The 16,530-nt window shown below is 43.1% G+C and overlaps 1 protein-coding gene across 1 annotated transcript; it reads left to right on the top strand.

Moving 5' to 3' along the window:
- Positions 1-315: 315 nt before the first annotated feature.
- TEKTL1 (tektin like 1) lies at positions 316-11,636 on the top strand (the record flags this gene model as incomplete). Its single annotated transcript, XM_083356055.1, has 7 exons — positions 316-870; positions 3,940-4,044; positions 5,172-5,370; positions 7,111-7,277; positions 9,317-9,412; positions 10,109-10,222; positions 11,436-11,636. 7 exons carry the CDS (start codon positions 316-318, stop codon positions 11,634-11,636), a joined length of 1,437 nt encoding a protein of 478 aa, XP_083212181.1.
- Between the last annotated feature and the right edge of the window lie 4,894 nt (positions 11,637-16,530).

The following is a 16,530-nucleotide window of genomic DNA, read 5'->3' on the forward strand; positions in this document are numbered from 1 at the left end:
CGCATCTGGCCCCCGGGCCTTGTGTTTGACATGTCTGATCTATTGGGACTGAACAAGAATTTTATGTTGAGGGCACGGCTTCATGACTTATCCCAAGACACGCTATATTTTATCGGGTGAAAAGGTCAGCATGTCAAAATTTTGGTTTCCTTCGTTCCCATTTCAAATCATTATGCCACTGATTGCGATTCCCTTCCATGACCTCACACCTTGAATGCCTCACCTGCCAACTTCATGCATTTGGTGGAATCCTTTCCTGCTACATTGTAACATTTACTCCTCTTCCCTGACAGCCCCAGGAATTCAGCTGCAGTCATGGGACCTCCTCCTCACCTGTTGACAGGTCAGATTGGTGCTGAGAAGTGGCACCAGAACACACGTACAACAGTACAAGAAGCCTCTACATTCACAAAGAGATGCGGCAAGGACGCCCTTGATCTCTGGCGTCCTGCTCAAGTCCCAGGCCAGCCTGAGGAAACACCATATGAGCACAAGCTGAAGATTGACTCCTGGAAATTCAAGATAGATGTCTCGGATTCTGGAGAGGTGAAGAGAAAACCCCCGGAGGGGCCGGGGGTGACCCTATGGAAAAGCAAAATGAAGCCTCCTCCTTGGGTTTGCAAGTTATCCTTGCCTTGCTCCCGGGACTACAGCAACACAAAGAACAACGAATACGTGGCTCAGTACTTCAGGGAGACACGCCTGGTGGTAAGTCGCCTGCGCCAGGCTCTTATTGAAATCAACGAGCAGTTCAAGGGAATAATGCGTATGCGGCAGCAACTGGATGCCATGTTGGATAAAATCCGCCAGGGCCTCATGACCAACAAGCAGAGCCAAGCCATCCGAGAACACCGGGCAGAAACAGAAAAGGTGAGACCTGCATTCCTTTCAGATCCATCTCCCTCCTTGATTTGTTGTTGTTGCCGTTGTTCAGTCACTAAGTCATATCCAACTCTTTTGTGAGCCCGTGGACCTCCACTGTTTGCCCAAATTCAAGGTGCTGGTGATTACCTATAAAGCCCTAAATGGCTTGGGTCCGGGATATTTGAGGGAACACCTGCTGCCAGCATCAAACTCCCTTTGTCCAGTGCGCTCGCAGAGAGAGGGCCTTCTCAGGGTGCCGCCGGTAAAAGACTGCCGGCGGATAACACCCAGGGGGAGGGCCTTCTCTGTGGGTGCACCTGCCCTCTGGAACCAGCTGCCCGTGGAGCTTAGGACTGCCCCTGACCTTCGTTCATTCCACCGGGGCCTGAAGACCTGGCTCTTTGAGCTCTCCGGCCCAGGCTGAGTGTTTTTAACTGGGGTTTTTATTTTTAGGGATAATTTAATCTTTTTTAATTGTTTTTTAACTTTTGTATTTTGTACTGTTTGATTTTAAATACCCTGTAAACCACCCTGAGTCCTTCGGGAAAGGGTGGTATATAAATTTAACAAAATTAAATTAAAAATTAAATTCATGTTCATTGTATTGATGACACTGTCTAACCATCTCCCTCCTCCGCCGTCCCTTTCTCCTTTTTGCCTTTCCCAACATCTTTCCCAATGGGTCCTCTCGTCTCATCTGGCGGCCAAAGTATTTGAGCTTCGGTTTCAGTGTCTCTCCTTCCAAAGGAGTGTCGGGGTTGATTTCCTTTAGGATGGACTGATTTGATCTCCCTGGAGTCCGAGGGACTCTCAAGACTTTTCTCCGGCTCCACAGTTTGAAAGTACGAGTTCTTTAGCGCTCAGCCCGTCCTTATTGTCCTCCTCTCACAGCCATACATTACATGCCAGTGAGTACCAGAGACTGACTCAGGGTTTATTCCTCTTAATACATTACAAATACCAGTTTTTCAAACTCTGGTCTTCCTTTATAAGGTGATCAGTATCAGTAATGGTGTTTACCTATCCGAGTAATTAATATAATGTAATGTAATGTAATGTAATGTAATGTAATGTAATGCAATGCAATGCAATAATATAATATAATATAATATAATATAATATAATATAATATAATATAATATAATATAATATAATATAATATAATATAATATAATATAATATAATATAATATAATATAATATAATATAATATAATAATATAATATAATAATATAATATAATATAATATAATATAATATAATATAATATAATATAATATAATATAATATAATATAATATAATATAATATAATATAATATAATATAATATTATAATATAATATAATATAATATAATATAGCTTGCTTGATTCCACCTTAGCTCAGAATCAATTCAGCCATTTTAAATTGTAAATTGGAGTTGTGGCCTAAATAACAACAACAACAACAACAACAACAACAATAATTAATAATAATAATAATAATAATGTTGATGATGATGTTGGAAGGGACCTTCAAGGTTGTAAGATACTGGGTTCGTTGCTTCAATGATGAGATGAGGCAAGTGAGTTCAGTGAAGATCATTGTTTATTTGGTTGCAGGAACTGAACTGAGGAACAGGGCTGCGAATGCAGCAATTTATACCCTGGCCTCTAGGTGGCGGCCAACAGGTTTAAAGCAACCTATTGCCGCCCTAGAGGCAGCCAATGGCGGTGCTGGAGACAGGTTGTCTGAGGAGCTGGGAGCCGTTAGCCAGCTTCCCTGCTTGAGCAGCCTTCCAGCAATTAACCCATGTGACATTCCCCTAGCAAGACAAAGACCAATACATTACAAAGGTCATCTAGGCCAACCCCCTGCTCAGGCCATTTACCATTTCAGACAAATGGCTGGCCAGTCTCTTCTTAAAAACTTCCAGTGTTGGAGCATTCACAGCTTCTGGAGGCAGGTTATTCCACTGGTTAATTGTTCTAACTGTCAAGAAGTTTCTTCTTAGTTCTAGGTTGCTTCTCTCCTTGGTTAGTTTCCATCTGTTGCTTCTTGTCCTGCTTTCAGGCGCTTTGGAGAATAGCTCGACTCCCTCTTCTTTGTGGCAACCGCTGAGATATTGGAACACTGCTCTCATGTCCCCCCTCGTCCATTGTATGAACCTAGCCCATTCATTGGGCAAACAATGATTAACTACTCATAGCTCAAGCACTTAGTATTAGTACAAGGAAATTATTTTGCTTTTTTTTAAAAGAGCGTACGTGCAAACATATTGTGTTCTTGGCACAGCACATCTAATGATGAAAAACTGTTCTGATGAACAAACTAATGATTTCCTCTCTGTTCGCAATATCTGTTAATGGCAGTTATATTGAAAACAGATGTTCTATTTAATCATTTGAGCTACTACTGTGACAAGAGATACATAGTTTCCATGGATTTCTTTAATTTCTTCTGAATTTGTGAGCATTACCTTGAGATCCTGCGGCAATGTGAACGATTAAATGAAAATGGGCTTCTTTTATCAGTCTTGAAACTACTATTTAACTGAATAAACTTTCTGTTGTATGATGATAATCTTCTGTCTCTAAACTTTTCATAAGACACTTTATATTGAATGCTTTTCTAGCTTTCTCCCTTATCATAGATATCTACTTCCATAAATAAAACATAGTAGAAATATATATATGGATATAGTGAAAAGAAAAATAATGACGACAAACACCCCCAACACTTAAAATTGAAATAGTAATCACACTGAGTTGCCCATTTCGTCTGATTTTATTTTAGGAAGTTTTTTTTTTTTTGGTATTCTTCTATTTGTGTGTCCTGACACACACAATTTATATAAACCATTCCTGCCCTGGAAGATTATGCTCAATTGCTACACATTTTTTTGAATTGGTTGTTTGATGTGCCAGATTCTGATGCATACTCCGACGATCTTATTTATCTTCACGTCTAATTGTTTTAAGTGGTTATTTAAGACTGTCTTAATTGTCGATTTTATTGCATATCGAAATTTGTGAGATGGATGACTACATAAATTTGACAAACAAACGAGCAAATAAATATTTCCTTTCTGGCATGTAGATACGCGACAAAGTAGATGCACTCATGAAATGGGAAAAAGAGGAATTTACAAAACTGAAAAACAAACTGCAGGACATGATGGCCTGGTCAGGAGACCATCTTAAGGTAAGGAATTAAACAGATGAAGAATGGTAGGCAAGATCCCATGATCCATACCAGTGGATATTAAGGGGCTACTGACAGATGATATAATCAAAGCAGAAAATATAAGGACTTTTTATTTTTATTTATTTTATTATATTTATATACCGCCCTTTCCCGAAGGACTCAGGGCGGTTTACAGGGTGATTAAAACAAAAAATACAAAAGTTAAAAACAGTTTAAAAATTATATCCATCCCTGAACAAATAAAACCCCAGTTAAAATTAAAATTAAAATTCTCAGCCTGGGCCTGTATGTTATGGGAAAGAACTAACAAAATTACTTTATCAAAATCTGCAATCCTCTGTATCTCAGGGATTGAAAACCAGATTTTGAGAGATGAAATTCAGATTGATTAATTTGTATTGAACTGAGAATTACAGCTGGCGGGACCACACAGTTAAGTTTGTAGGTTAGCAAACTTAGGGCGATACAGAACCCCCAAGGCAAAGGGGCTGTTGCTTGCTTAGCTTACAGCAGGCATGTGCAATTTGTGGCCTTCCAGGGGTGCTCCTAAAACACAACTCAGCCGGATCAGCTAAATGCAATTTAACTTCTTCAGAGTTTCAGGCTCTCTCATCCTTGGCATATCACGTAGGAACCTGTGAAATACAGGCAGTCCTCATCTTTAGTGACCAAAGTTACAATGGCATTGGGAAAAAGTGACTTATGACTGTTGTTCACACTTACAATCATTGTAGCATCCCTATCTTCACGTAATCAAAATTCAGATGCTAGGCAACCGATTCATATTTATGACGGTTGCAGCGCCCTGGGGTCATGTACCTTTTGCGACCTTCTGACAAGCAAAGTCAAGGGGGAAGCCAGATTCAGAATAACCTGGTTACTAATTTAACAACGGCAGCGATTCACTTAAGAAAAGAAGCTGACACAAGCCATGATTTGGCTTCTCTCACACCCTGGACGGTATCTCTTTACTCTTTGTACTTTGACAATAAAGGTTTATTATTATTAAGTGGCAGAGAACTATGCTTGGCTTATATCTAAGCCTAGATATAAGTCTAGCAGGCTGAATAAAAGTGGTTGTTTCATCTTCAGTTTCTTCATTATCAGCACCCAATTTCTTGCAGCAACTAGGTACATGTAGGGAAACCCTCAACACCCTGTGTGGTGAACGTGGCCGTGTGCTCGACCTGGTGCCCCAGCCTCTGCGCATGGTTCTCTTAGCGGCTGGGCGTGATTCCTGGCTTGGCCTGGACCGGCCCTCATCCCCCTGGGTGGAGCGTAATGCAACCCCAATTCCAAACTCCGTGGGACCATTCACACCAGGTAATTACTACCTAACTTTTGGGGGAGCGTACAGAAGTAAGTTCTTAAGAGACATGGTTTGATATGGCTAACTGGTTATCAAGTAATAACAAAGGTTACGTGCATTTCACATGTTAGCAAATACACACCTTTTCCTATCGTATCAGTGGCATTTCAAGAAACAAGCTGTACAAATGAGAATTTGTTAGCGGTTGAAGAAAAGAGTCTATTTCCGTGATGGCGAACCTATGGCAGGCGTGCCACAGGTGGCACGCAGAGCCCTCTCTGTGGGCACGTGCGCTGTCGCCCCAGTCCTAGGCCTTCAGCTGGGTTTTATAAAACCTTTTCGCTTTAGGCCTCCGCTGCCGTGTGCAGAAAAAAAAAGGTTCAATCAATCCATTTCAACTTCTTAGGGGGGAAAAAAAGAGATCTAGCAAAGCTGGAAGTGACTGATGGAACTTTTTAGTCCCACCCGGTCTGCTGTTACCACTGCAGCCACACCCACCCAATGGGCAACGCCCACCTGGCACCCGACGATACATAAGTGGGTTTTGGGTTGCATTTTGGGCACTCAGTCTCTAAAAGGTTCGCCATCACTATTTGGATACACATTGCAGACAAATTGCTTATCCATTCAAAAAGTGGGAAAATTTATAGGCTCTTGGATTGCTTTTTTTCTAGAATTTCTCGGGCAACTAATGACAGTTCCTCTCAAGACCTCTGTAAGAAGTTATCAGAACCCTCAAATTCTGTAATTGCTAGAGCATCTCATACAAAGCAAAGGGGCTGTGACAGACTTAAAGAGAGACAAAAACTATCAACAGACAGGAATGATTTGTTTAGCTGATTGTACAACAGCCTAAGAAAAAGAAATCTAACAGTTTCAAGGAGTTGAACGAGATTAATGACTAATTAATAAAGAAGGGCTGCAAGGTTTTTATTTCACGGTTCTGTGCTCTAACCCTCAATTCTTGGCATTAAAATTCATTAAGGAAAGTTGAGGTGAATCTTTTTTCCCCCCAATCATGCTTTGCTGTTAAGGAGCTTAGTGTCTATCCAGACACTGAAATGATGAACAGCCCTCAAAGTCAGCCTAGTATACCCTTATTAAGTGCTTTCTTTCACATATCAGGCATCAAGCAAAAGCATGCATTCTCATAAGTGGCTCATCCTATAAGGAGAATTCTCACCACTGCTCTCTCTCCTTCTCCACTTTTAAAACTATATCGGTATTTCCAACTCCTCAAATTCACAAAAAAGAAGTGACACCAAGTCAGAGGCAAAGATAAAATCAAAATGAGATACAGTAAGATGGCACATGCTTGGTTTTTTTTAACTGATATTCTCTTCTCAAAGCGACTTTCCAGACAGAGGTAATCTAATGCTCATATTACATGATGAAGGATGCACTCATTTTTAATTGGATGAATCTAGTTGTTGGCATATTCAAGATTCTAGAATTCTTTGCCCCGAGAAAGGACTGCAGATATATTTAGGAATTTGCAAATGGTAAAGGGGTCAATCCAAAGACTTAGACCAGCACGTATCTTTTGGTCCAATTCTATGATTCAGAGGTAAAAAAAACCCACAAGTGACCTAGAAGAAACTTCAACTAAACAAGAGTAGATTATTTCACACGTGGCTTGTCCTTGCTTGTGAAATGGAACGGAAGCTGGTTTGAATTATTAGCCACGTTCAACCAACAAAGCAGATTTGAGGAGAGCTCTTATTTCCTCTTGTTTCATTACTGCTGTTCTCCAGAGTGTGCAGGAGCTTTAGAAGATGCCCGGCGTCTTACCGTTCTCACCAAGGAAGTCATGCTTCAGTTACAAAAAACTATCAGTGAGGCACGAGACACCCGTAATACTGTGCACGAAGCCATTGAGAACAGATTGCAAGGCAAGATGGAGGAGACTCTCGGTCATAAGGTAATGAATGGGAGGTGTCCTGGTGTAAACATAGGTGAAGTTAGTCAGACAATCCATCCATCCACTGATCTGTTCAAACAGCAAGCCAATTCTGAGACAACGAATACGAATCTTAATGAAACTAAACAATTACAAAATGGAAGCCGTCTAACGTAAAGTCAGACTACATACACACTGCTTTGGTCATATCCTGTTCCTGTTGCTGATGAGCAGTATGTCATTAGGTTTTTTGTCTTTCTCTAGAATAGAATCAAGAACATGTGCTCTTCTCTCCTACCCCCCCCCCACCCCCCCAGGATCCCTGTAATTTTCTGGAACTTGCCACCAAATAACACAGCATCATTTTTAGAATAATCTGCTGATGGCTAGGAAGATTAACCTTTGCCTAACCCACTGTCCAGTTCACACAGTGTGTTAAACAGACTGAAGACTGGATAGTTTGTGATTTACGGCCTCAAATGGCAATGCCCTGGCTGATCCCATACACTAAGAGTTTTCCATAGTCAACATTTAAAAGGGACCTTCTAGCATTTCCAGGACTGAAAACTAGACTGGAAGGTTGAGGAAGCATTTCTGAAGAACACGGAAAAGGTAAATTCGCTTTGGTTTTTTAGTCTGTGGTTTAGTTTGTTTATTTGTTATTTATTTATCTAATTTACACTGCCGTCCATTTCATCAAAAGCAACTCTAGGTGTCATATAACAAAGTTGTTGTGAGGAGCCAGCTATTGTTTTTCCATGCTGTAGGACCCAGATCTTATTAAGACATATTTGCTCAGGCATCTTAAGTGAATGCAAAAGACAGAGTTTTTTTTAATCCAGATTTAGAACTTGGTGTTATATTAATTGAACCCATCAGAATCTCTTTCGTATCAGTTCTTAATGGAACGTAGTGGACTTACATTCCCCAGTCAATATGTTGCCAAGTTTGAAAAACACTGATCTATTCAGGTGGTCCTTGACTTACAACAGTACATTTAATGACCGTTCAAAGTTACAACGGCTCTGGAAAAAGTGACTTATAACCATTTTTCACACCTAAGGCCATTGCAGCCTCCCTATAGTCATGTGATCAAAATTCAGATGCTTCACAACTGACTCATACTTAGGATGGTTGCAGTGTTCCAAGGGTCATGTGATCACCTTTTGCAACCTTCTGGCTAGCAAAGTCAATGGGGAAGCCAAATTCACTTAACAACCATGTCCCTAACTTAACGACTGCAGTGATTCACTGAAACAACTGTGGCCAGGTCATAAAATGGGGCAATACTCACTTAACAAATGTCCCACTTAGTCTTCTGTACCAGCCTGCTACCGGCCCTGCTGCAAATGCAGGGACAACCTCTTTACAAACGGCAAGAGGCTGGAATAAAGCCTGCCAAATTTATTCACATAAAACAGAGCAAGACAAGACACCAACCATGAAACAGGAGCTAAGAAACAGGAACTATCCAAGCGGTTGCCTTCAGCAAACCAGCCCTCCCATACATTCCCCTTAAATACAGTTCAGGGCGTGGCCTCTCTCTGCCTCCTTCCGAGGTGCCCCATTGCCTTCCTCTGTTTACTCCTGATTGACTGCCTCCTGTGTCGGGCGTCCTTGAACAGGGCCAGCTGTGGGTCATCTTCATCCACACTGTCAGGCTCACACAGCTGGGTCTGCGTCGTGACCAGATGAGAGGGGCCTGGCTGGGGGCTCTCATCAAGCTGTCCAATCCCCTCAGCAAGCTCTTTAACACCCCCCTCCTCCTCCTCCTCTGAGTCGTCCGACCCAACTGCCGAACCCACAGGCTGACCCTGAATCACAACACTTAGGAACAGAAATGTTGGGCTCAGTTGTGGTCATAAGATTTCCTGTACTTTTAACAACAGACTTTTTAATCCTGTCCTGTTCTTCTCAAACTCTGTATCTAGACAAGGGATGCATATTAAGAATATTCCTGGTTCTAGAATATGGCGCTTAAAAAGCTAGAATTATATTCGGAAATTTAGCACGTCTGATCAGCCTGGTTCAATTGTTCCTTTATTCCCTCTCACTGGCAGGAAAAATTAGATATAACCCTGGGAGGAACACGCAGCACTCTGCACCGCTGCCAACGTTTCCAGCATGAGATGCGTCTCACTCGTGGATTGACACTGGTGAGATATTATTTATTTTATTTATTTATTTTAGTTATTGGATTTATATACCGCCCTTTCCCGAAGGACTCAGGGCGGTTTACAGGGTATTTAAAACAAAAATCGATACAAAAGTTAAAAAGAATTAAAAAGAATTAAATCAAATCCTGAAAAATGATGCCTTGGTGGAGCAGTGGGCTAATGCCTACTTAAGTAACACCAGCTGCCTGCAATTAGTGCAGGTTCGCATCCCACCAGGCTCAAGGTTGACTCAGCCTTCCATCCTTCCAAGGTAGGTAAAATGAGGACCCAGATTGTTGGGCGCAATTAAGCTGACTTTGTAATAATGCCGCTTGGGGGGGGGGTGAAAGCCCTAATAAGCAGGCATATACATAGAATGAAGGCTACTGCTAAGCTTGTAAGCCGCCCTGAGTCTTCGGAGAAGGGCGGGATATAAATGGAATTAATATATATATATATATAAAAACCCCCAAAGGCTGTAATTCTCTCCTTTAGCCCACTCCAACTCTGACTATTTATTTAAAACATTTATACAGCTGCACATCTTTCAACCAACTCTGGGCAGCTCCCAATCAAAAAAAAAACCCACTGAAAATGATAAAACACAATGTTTTTAAAAAATATTTATATAGCTGGATTAGCTGGAGTTTGATTTGAAAAGAGTTGCTTTTCTATGCTTTGAATTTATCTCCACAGGGCCCTGAGAGTATGAAGTACCTGGAGACACGGGAAAAGCTGACACGGCCAATGGTGAGGACATATCAGAGACACGTGGGAACACAATTGCCTGAAGCTGCAATCCTCAATCAGGTAAGGGGATATTATAGCCTCTGTGTAGGATGTATAATGCAGTCTTCCAGACCATGGATTTTGGCATGGGGAGAAAATAAAAGGAAGTTTTTCAAAATAGCAGTAAAGCTGTTTTTGGCAGGTGTACTTAATTCAGGGGTGTCAAACTCAATTTCATTGAGGGCCGCATCAGCATTGTGGTTGCCCTCAGGGGGGCGGGTGGGTGTGGCCAGGGTGGGTGTGGCCTACTGGGTGGGCGTGGCTAGAGTGCGTATGGCCTACTGGGTGGGCGTGGCCAGCTCTACATCGTTCGCATCAAGGGTGCCTATGGGGGCCTGGGCAGGAGTGGGACAGATCTGAGGGTCTCTGGCAGGAGGAGGGTCTCTGGGCCAGGGCCAAGGCAGTGGGGGCCGTTCCCACACTGTTTCCAGGATGGCTTTGCGGGCCACATGAAACCACTTCGCGGGCCGGATCCGGCCCCCGGGCCTTGTGTTTGACATGTCTGGCTTAATTGTTCTATTTTGGTCAGTGGGACTTGCAGTGTTTGTGTCATAAAATGCTAAACTGAATTATCTGTGGGCTTCCTGGTGCTCTCTTGGTCGTTTTCTTGCAGACATTTCATTACCCAACTAGGTAACATCATCACTACTAGAAGGGAATGTGGTTTGCTCTCTGTTTATATATAAGTGGTTTACTCTGCCACTGTTGGTGGAAGTATTTTTTTTTATAGTTCTCTGATTAAAACACCTCCTCAACAGCAATCAACACCCAGATAAACAGATATTAACACCAGACCAATAGTCAAGCAGCAAACAATATCCCAATTCAGGAACTGCCAACTTAAACAATCAAAAAGTAAGCAAGAGGCTAATCAAAGAATTACCAATAATAAAACAACGCTCCCACCAACACTGGCAGGGCAAACCACTTGGACCTAAACAAAGAGCAAACCCCACTCCTTTCTAGCACTGATGGTGTTACCTAGTCAGGTAATGAAATGTCTGCGAAAAAAACCCAACCAAGCTCAGAGAACACCAAAGACCCCTCCTAGTTCAACCCTGAGCTACAAATACTCTCTTCTAACAAATATTCTCTTTTACTGAATTAACTGTACACCTCATTACGATGCAAGTTAACTCTGTGGATACAAAACCTATTTGCAAATACGTCCTCTCAGGCTTGCAAACCCTTGCTTACTTTTTCTTCTCTATTCTTGCTTTTTTTTTTAATCCAGTCCACTGCACAGATTGATCGCTTCATGGAAGATACGGCCATGAATATCCAACATCTAAAAGCCACTCAGAAGTACTTGCACAAATGCATTCACAACAAGCAGACAGGCTATGATGTTGATGGTGGTATTAAACGGCTGCGGCAGCGCCGTATGCATCCACGCACCAACATGAATGAGATTTCTCAATTGGTCTATACCTAGGAAGCCGGGCAAATTAATTAGGGCTGAAATAAAAGCTGGACACTTATAGTAGTCAATTTCTTTCTAGTTAAGGAGGGGAAAATATTTGACGGGCTGTGTTAATAGAACGGAATACCAAATTCAGACTAGCAAAATACTCTTAAGTCAGATTCTTGAGAGAGAAGGGGAGCATGGCTGCTTAACGTAGAATGTGGTGCAGAAGTTACAGTAGTAGAGATTAAGGTAGAGGGAAGACTCAGGTTCAAATCCAGAATTAGCCACGGAAACTCACTGGTTGACTTTGGGCTACTCAGTCTCTCTCAGTTTAACTTATCTCACAGGAAGAGCTGTGAGAAAATCTGGAGGAGGAAGCACTGCGTAGGCTATCTAGCTCCTGCAACAGAGGCAGGAGATAAACAGTGAAAACAAAGGTCACTGTTACTGTTTTCTCCTATTGTAAACCTAATTTGTTGTTACCTGCAAAGTCATGTCTGACCCATCGCGACCCCATGGACAACATTCCATCAGGCCTTCCTGTCCTCTACAGTACATACATTATAGTTCCTTTATTTTACAATATAATCTGCTAGATAAGTAGGAGGCTTGTGTGCCCTTGTGGAATGCCTCAGGGTTCCAGTCACTTTCTGGTCTACCAGCTTACGCATCGGGCCAGGCAGACCAGTGTCCCTTAATGCACTTGAGTCAAAGGAATTAGAAGCTCTCTGGCTGGCCTCTCCAGGTTGGCCCACCCCAGAGTCAGATTGTTCAGCAGAGTTAGCACAATGGCTGTGAAGATCTGGTTGACTTACTCCGTCAGGGGATCCATGTTGCACTTCTGGATTCTCCTCCTCTACGCAAATTCCTGATTGCTTAAGAAGGAAGGGTCTTGAGAGTCCATGTATGGGCTGTCTTGGCTGCTAGTTTGGGGACTTTGGGAGGGACTTATGATGCAGTCCTCGCTTAGTGGCCGTTCTGGAAACCGCTTCATTAATTGATCAATGTGGCGTCTGACAACTCGCCCTCCCTCCAGCCCCACTTTGTACGAGAGGGGACCAGATGATTTGGTAATTTTACCAGGAACCCACAGATTCCCATGTCCATAGTTTCTGGCCCATACCCAGTCGCGCACTTGCAGCCCCCTTGGGGGTTTTGGTTGAGAGGCTTCTGCTGCCACTCTATCTGGATGCAACCTGTCCAGTTTAGTGATCAGTCACCTCCCCCAATGAAGTTCTGCAGGACTTTTGCCTGTAGTAGTGCGGGCGTAGAATGCTGGCAAAGTAAAAAATCTGCCAGTCTATGATGCCAGTCCCTGTTACTATGCGTTTAAGTAACACCTTTGTGGTCCTCACCATACGTTCAGCTTGACCATTAGAGGATGGGTAAAATGGGGCTTAGAATCCATGTAACCAATCAGAATTAATAATTTACATTTCCGTGTTCTGTGACTTTTGAAGACTATAAATGTACCTGCTTGTTTCCTGGAAAGTTGTTCAGACATTGCCTTTGCTCTCTAATCTGAACCTTTTGCATGCAAAATAAAACAAACTTCTTTTGATTCCGAGGTCTGAGTCTCTTAATTCTGCAACAGTGTGGCAAAGAGTTTTCTCAGCACCTGGATGGTCCTAGTACTAGTCATGTTTGCAACTGGGATTACTTCAAGCCATTTGGAGTGGCTTTCTACCACTATGAGGAAGAGCTGTCCCTGAAAGGGCCCAGCGAAGTCTATGTGAATTCTAGACCAGGGAGTGTGCGTTTCCTCTCACCTGTGAACTGGGGCATGTGACATTTCAGGCCTTGATTGCTGGCATGTATAACATCCATGTACCTGTGCCTCAATAGCCTTGTCTAGGCCTGGCCACCACAGGTAGCTTTTTGCTAAAGCTTTCATTCTGACAATGCCTGGATGGCCTTCATGTAGTGTAAAGTCGCGTGCTTCACATAGAGATGGACACAGAGCTGGGGTAAAGATGAGTTTATTCTGAACAGCACGAACTGGGGAAACAGAGAAGCCTGGCATCTATTTGTACCTGCCCAGGTGGATGGCATCCAATCAGTTCAACCCTGGGCTTCCTGCCAGTGCAGGTGACAATGGGTGTAGATCCTGGCTTCCCACCAGGCTGACCATGCCTGGGGCTGTCAACAGCTTAAGTCATTAGGCTTATCCTGAGTGAGCAGTTATCGCCCGGAGCTGTCCAACCCCTCTGCTGATCTGCACCATCAGCCTCCTGTTGTGCTGTCCTTTGTGTATGCTGGGAGGCATACACTGCAAGTTGCCAAGGTGCTTTGGGGTGCAATTCAAAGTGCAGGTTGCCATCTTTAAAGTTCTTTATGGCTTCTGACTGGGTTACCTGGGGGACTGTCTTTTTCCAGTTGTTTCTACCCAACCAATTTTGTCTGGCAGGATAGATTGCCTGGGTCCTGTCAGCCAGGAAATGGCAGTTGGCAGGGCCCAGTAAATGTGCCTTTTCTGCCATAGCACTTGCCCTATGGAACATCCTCCCTCTGGAGATCAGGATAGCCCTGACCTGCTGGCCTTCCATAAGGCCCTAAAAACTTGGTTATCTGTCCAGGCACAGGGCCCCAGCTTGACAAGTGTCCCATCTCCTGGCTATGACAACAGCCATGGATTGTAACATCATCTTATATAGTTTAATTTTTGCAATGTGATGGTAACGTTATTTGATTGTTAACTGCTCAGAATCACTCGTAATGAGATAGGGGACATACAGTTTGAATGAATGGACGTGGAAAGTAAAGACAGCTTTGTTGTTGTTGTTAGCTGCAAAGTCGTGTCCGACCCATCGCAACCCTATGGACAATGTTCCTCCAGGCCTTCCTGTCCTCTACCATCTTCTGGAGTCCATTTAAGCTCACACCTACTGCTTCAGTGACTCCATCCAGCCACCTCATTCTCTGTCATCCCCTTCTTCTATTGCCCTCAATCTTTCCCAACATTAGGCTCTTCTCCAGTGAGTCCTTCCTTCTCATTAGGCGGCCAAAGTATTTGAGTTTTAGCTTCAGGATCTGGCCTTCTAAAGAGCAGTCAGGGTTGATCTCCTCTAGAACTGACTGGTTTGATCGCCTTGCAGTCCAAGGGACTTGCAGGAGTCTTCTCCAGCACCATAGTTCAAAGGCCTCAATTCTTTGGTGCGCAGCCTTTTTTATGGTCCAGCTTTCACTGCAGCTTACCTTCACTTAAACAGATGATGCTCCACCTAGTCCAGGGGTAGGCAATCTCGGCTCTACCTCTGCGAAGATCTTACCTGGAAAGTTAATACAACCCAGGTGGCCAGAAAGGCCCAACAGAGACTTCACTTTCTCAGTGTCTTGCAGAAGAACAGGGTAGAACAATGGCTTATGTTATGACCCTCTTTTACCGGTCTACTATAGAGAGCATCCTCTCGTATGGTATTGTGGTTTGGTATGCTGGTCTGACAGCCGCAGATAGGAAGGCATTACAGAGGGTGGTGAGCACAGCACAAGACATTGTGGGCTGTCCCCTGACACCACTGGATGACATCGGCAGGGCTCGCTGCCTTGGAAGAGTGAGGAAAATTCTCAGGGATGACTCACACCCTGGGCGGTATCTCTTTACCATCAGGTAGGAGATAGGAGTACAGCCAGCCGTACCAACAGGCTGAAGAACAGCTTTTATCCATGGGCTGTTAGGCATTTGAACGGGAAATAATTTGATAAACTTTATGCATGATTGACTTGCGAGGCCAGTGCGTTGTGCAATTAGCTCACACGGTGTAATAAGATGGAAGGTTTGTGTCACAGTAAGTTGGGGTGGGGGCACGAAGGGTGTCAGGGAAAAATAAATTAATACTTCCCTATCAGAGGCTGATGAACCGTGGTTCATTTGACGCATGGTAAACATCAGGTAAAAATAAAGAAGCCCGAGGCATATTCTACTGTATATAAAACTTTTAATTAGAAAGCAAAAGAAAGAACTTAACTGACTACATCCTCTCATCAGACAGAATACAAAGAGAAGAAAATAAAGTGAGAAAACTTTTGTAGACATGCGCACTTAATAGCAGTTTAGTCATGAAACCATAACATGGCTGGACATGTGACAATCACCTTGGTTACATTGATAGGATTACTATGCAGCTGGCAGAGAAACAGAGTGAGAAGTGCGGAGCTGACAAACAGAAAAAAAAAACGCAGTGACAAAGGGAGGCTCAGCCAATCTCAATGTATACATGGTTGTATACGTGACACATTTCACCGGGACCTGAAAACCTGGCTCTTTGAGCTCTCCGGCCCAGGCTGAGAATTTTTAACTGGGGTTTTTAATTCTAGGGATGATTTAATCTTTTTTTTTTATTTGTTTTTACTTTTGTATTTGGTTGTTTTAAATGCCCTGTAAACCGCCCTGAGTCCTTCGGGAAAGGGCGGTATATAAATTTAATAAAATAAAAATAAAAATAAAAAAAGTTCATTCACTCTTTTATGACTCATGGACTTCAACTCCCAGAATTCCTGAGTCAGCTATGCTGACTCAGGAATTCTGGGAGCTGAAGTCCATGAGTCATAAAAGAGCCGAGGTTGCCTATCCCTGACCTAGTCTTGAGCAAAGAAAGCGATGGCAGCTGATCCAAACGCGCCTGCACAAAAGAGATTTTAATATGCAAGGTCTCTCTTGCCAATAGTTATAAAGAAAAAGAGTCATGGGGACATTAGGGCTCCCGGAGCCGAGTTCAAAAATCCGGGCGAGACGCAGCCCGTTTTCTTTTGATTCCCCCTAGTGGGCATCCAGAGTTTTGCGACCCAGATCGGGTAGCCGACCTACCCATCAGTTCAACTACAAAGACATAAAACTGATGCCGGGGAAAGACTGATGGCGAAAAGCAAACTGCTTCAACAATAACAACAATAATAATAATGTTATCAAGCCCATTTCGGCCCG

This window comes from Vipera ursinii, assembly GCF_947247035.1.
Source record: "Vipera ursinii genome assembly, chromosome: 2".
NCBI classification, from domain to species: Eukaryota; Metazoa; Chordata; class Lepidosauria; order Squamata; family Viperidae; genus Vipera; species Vipera ursinii.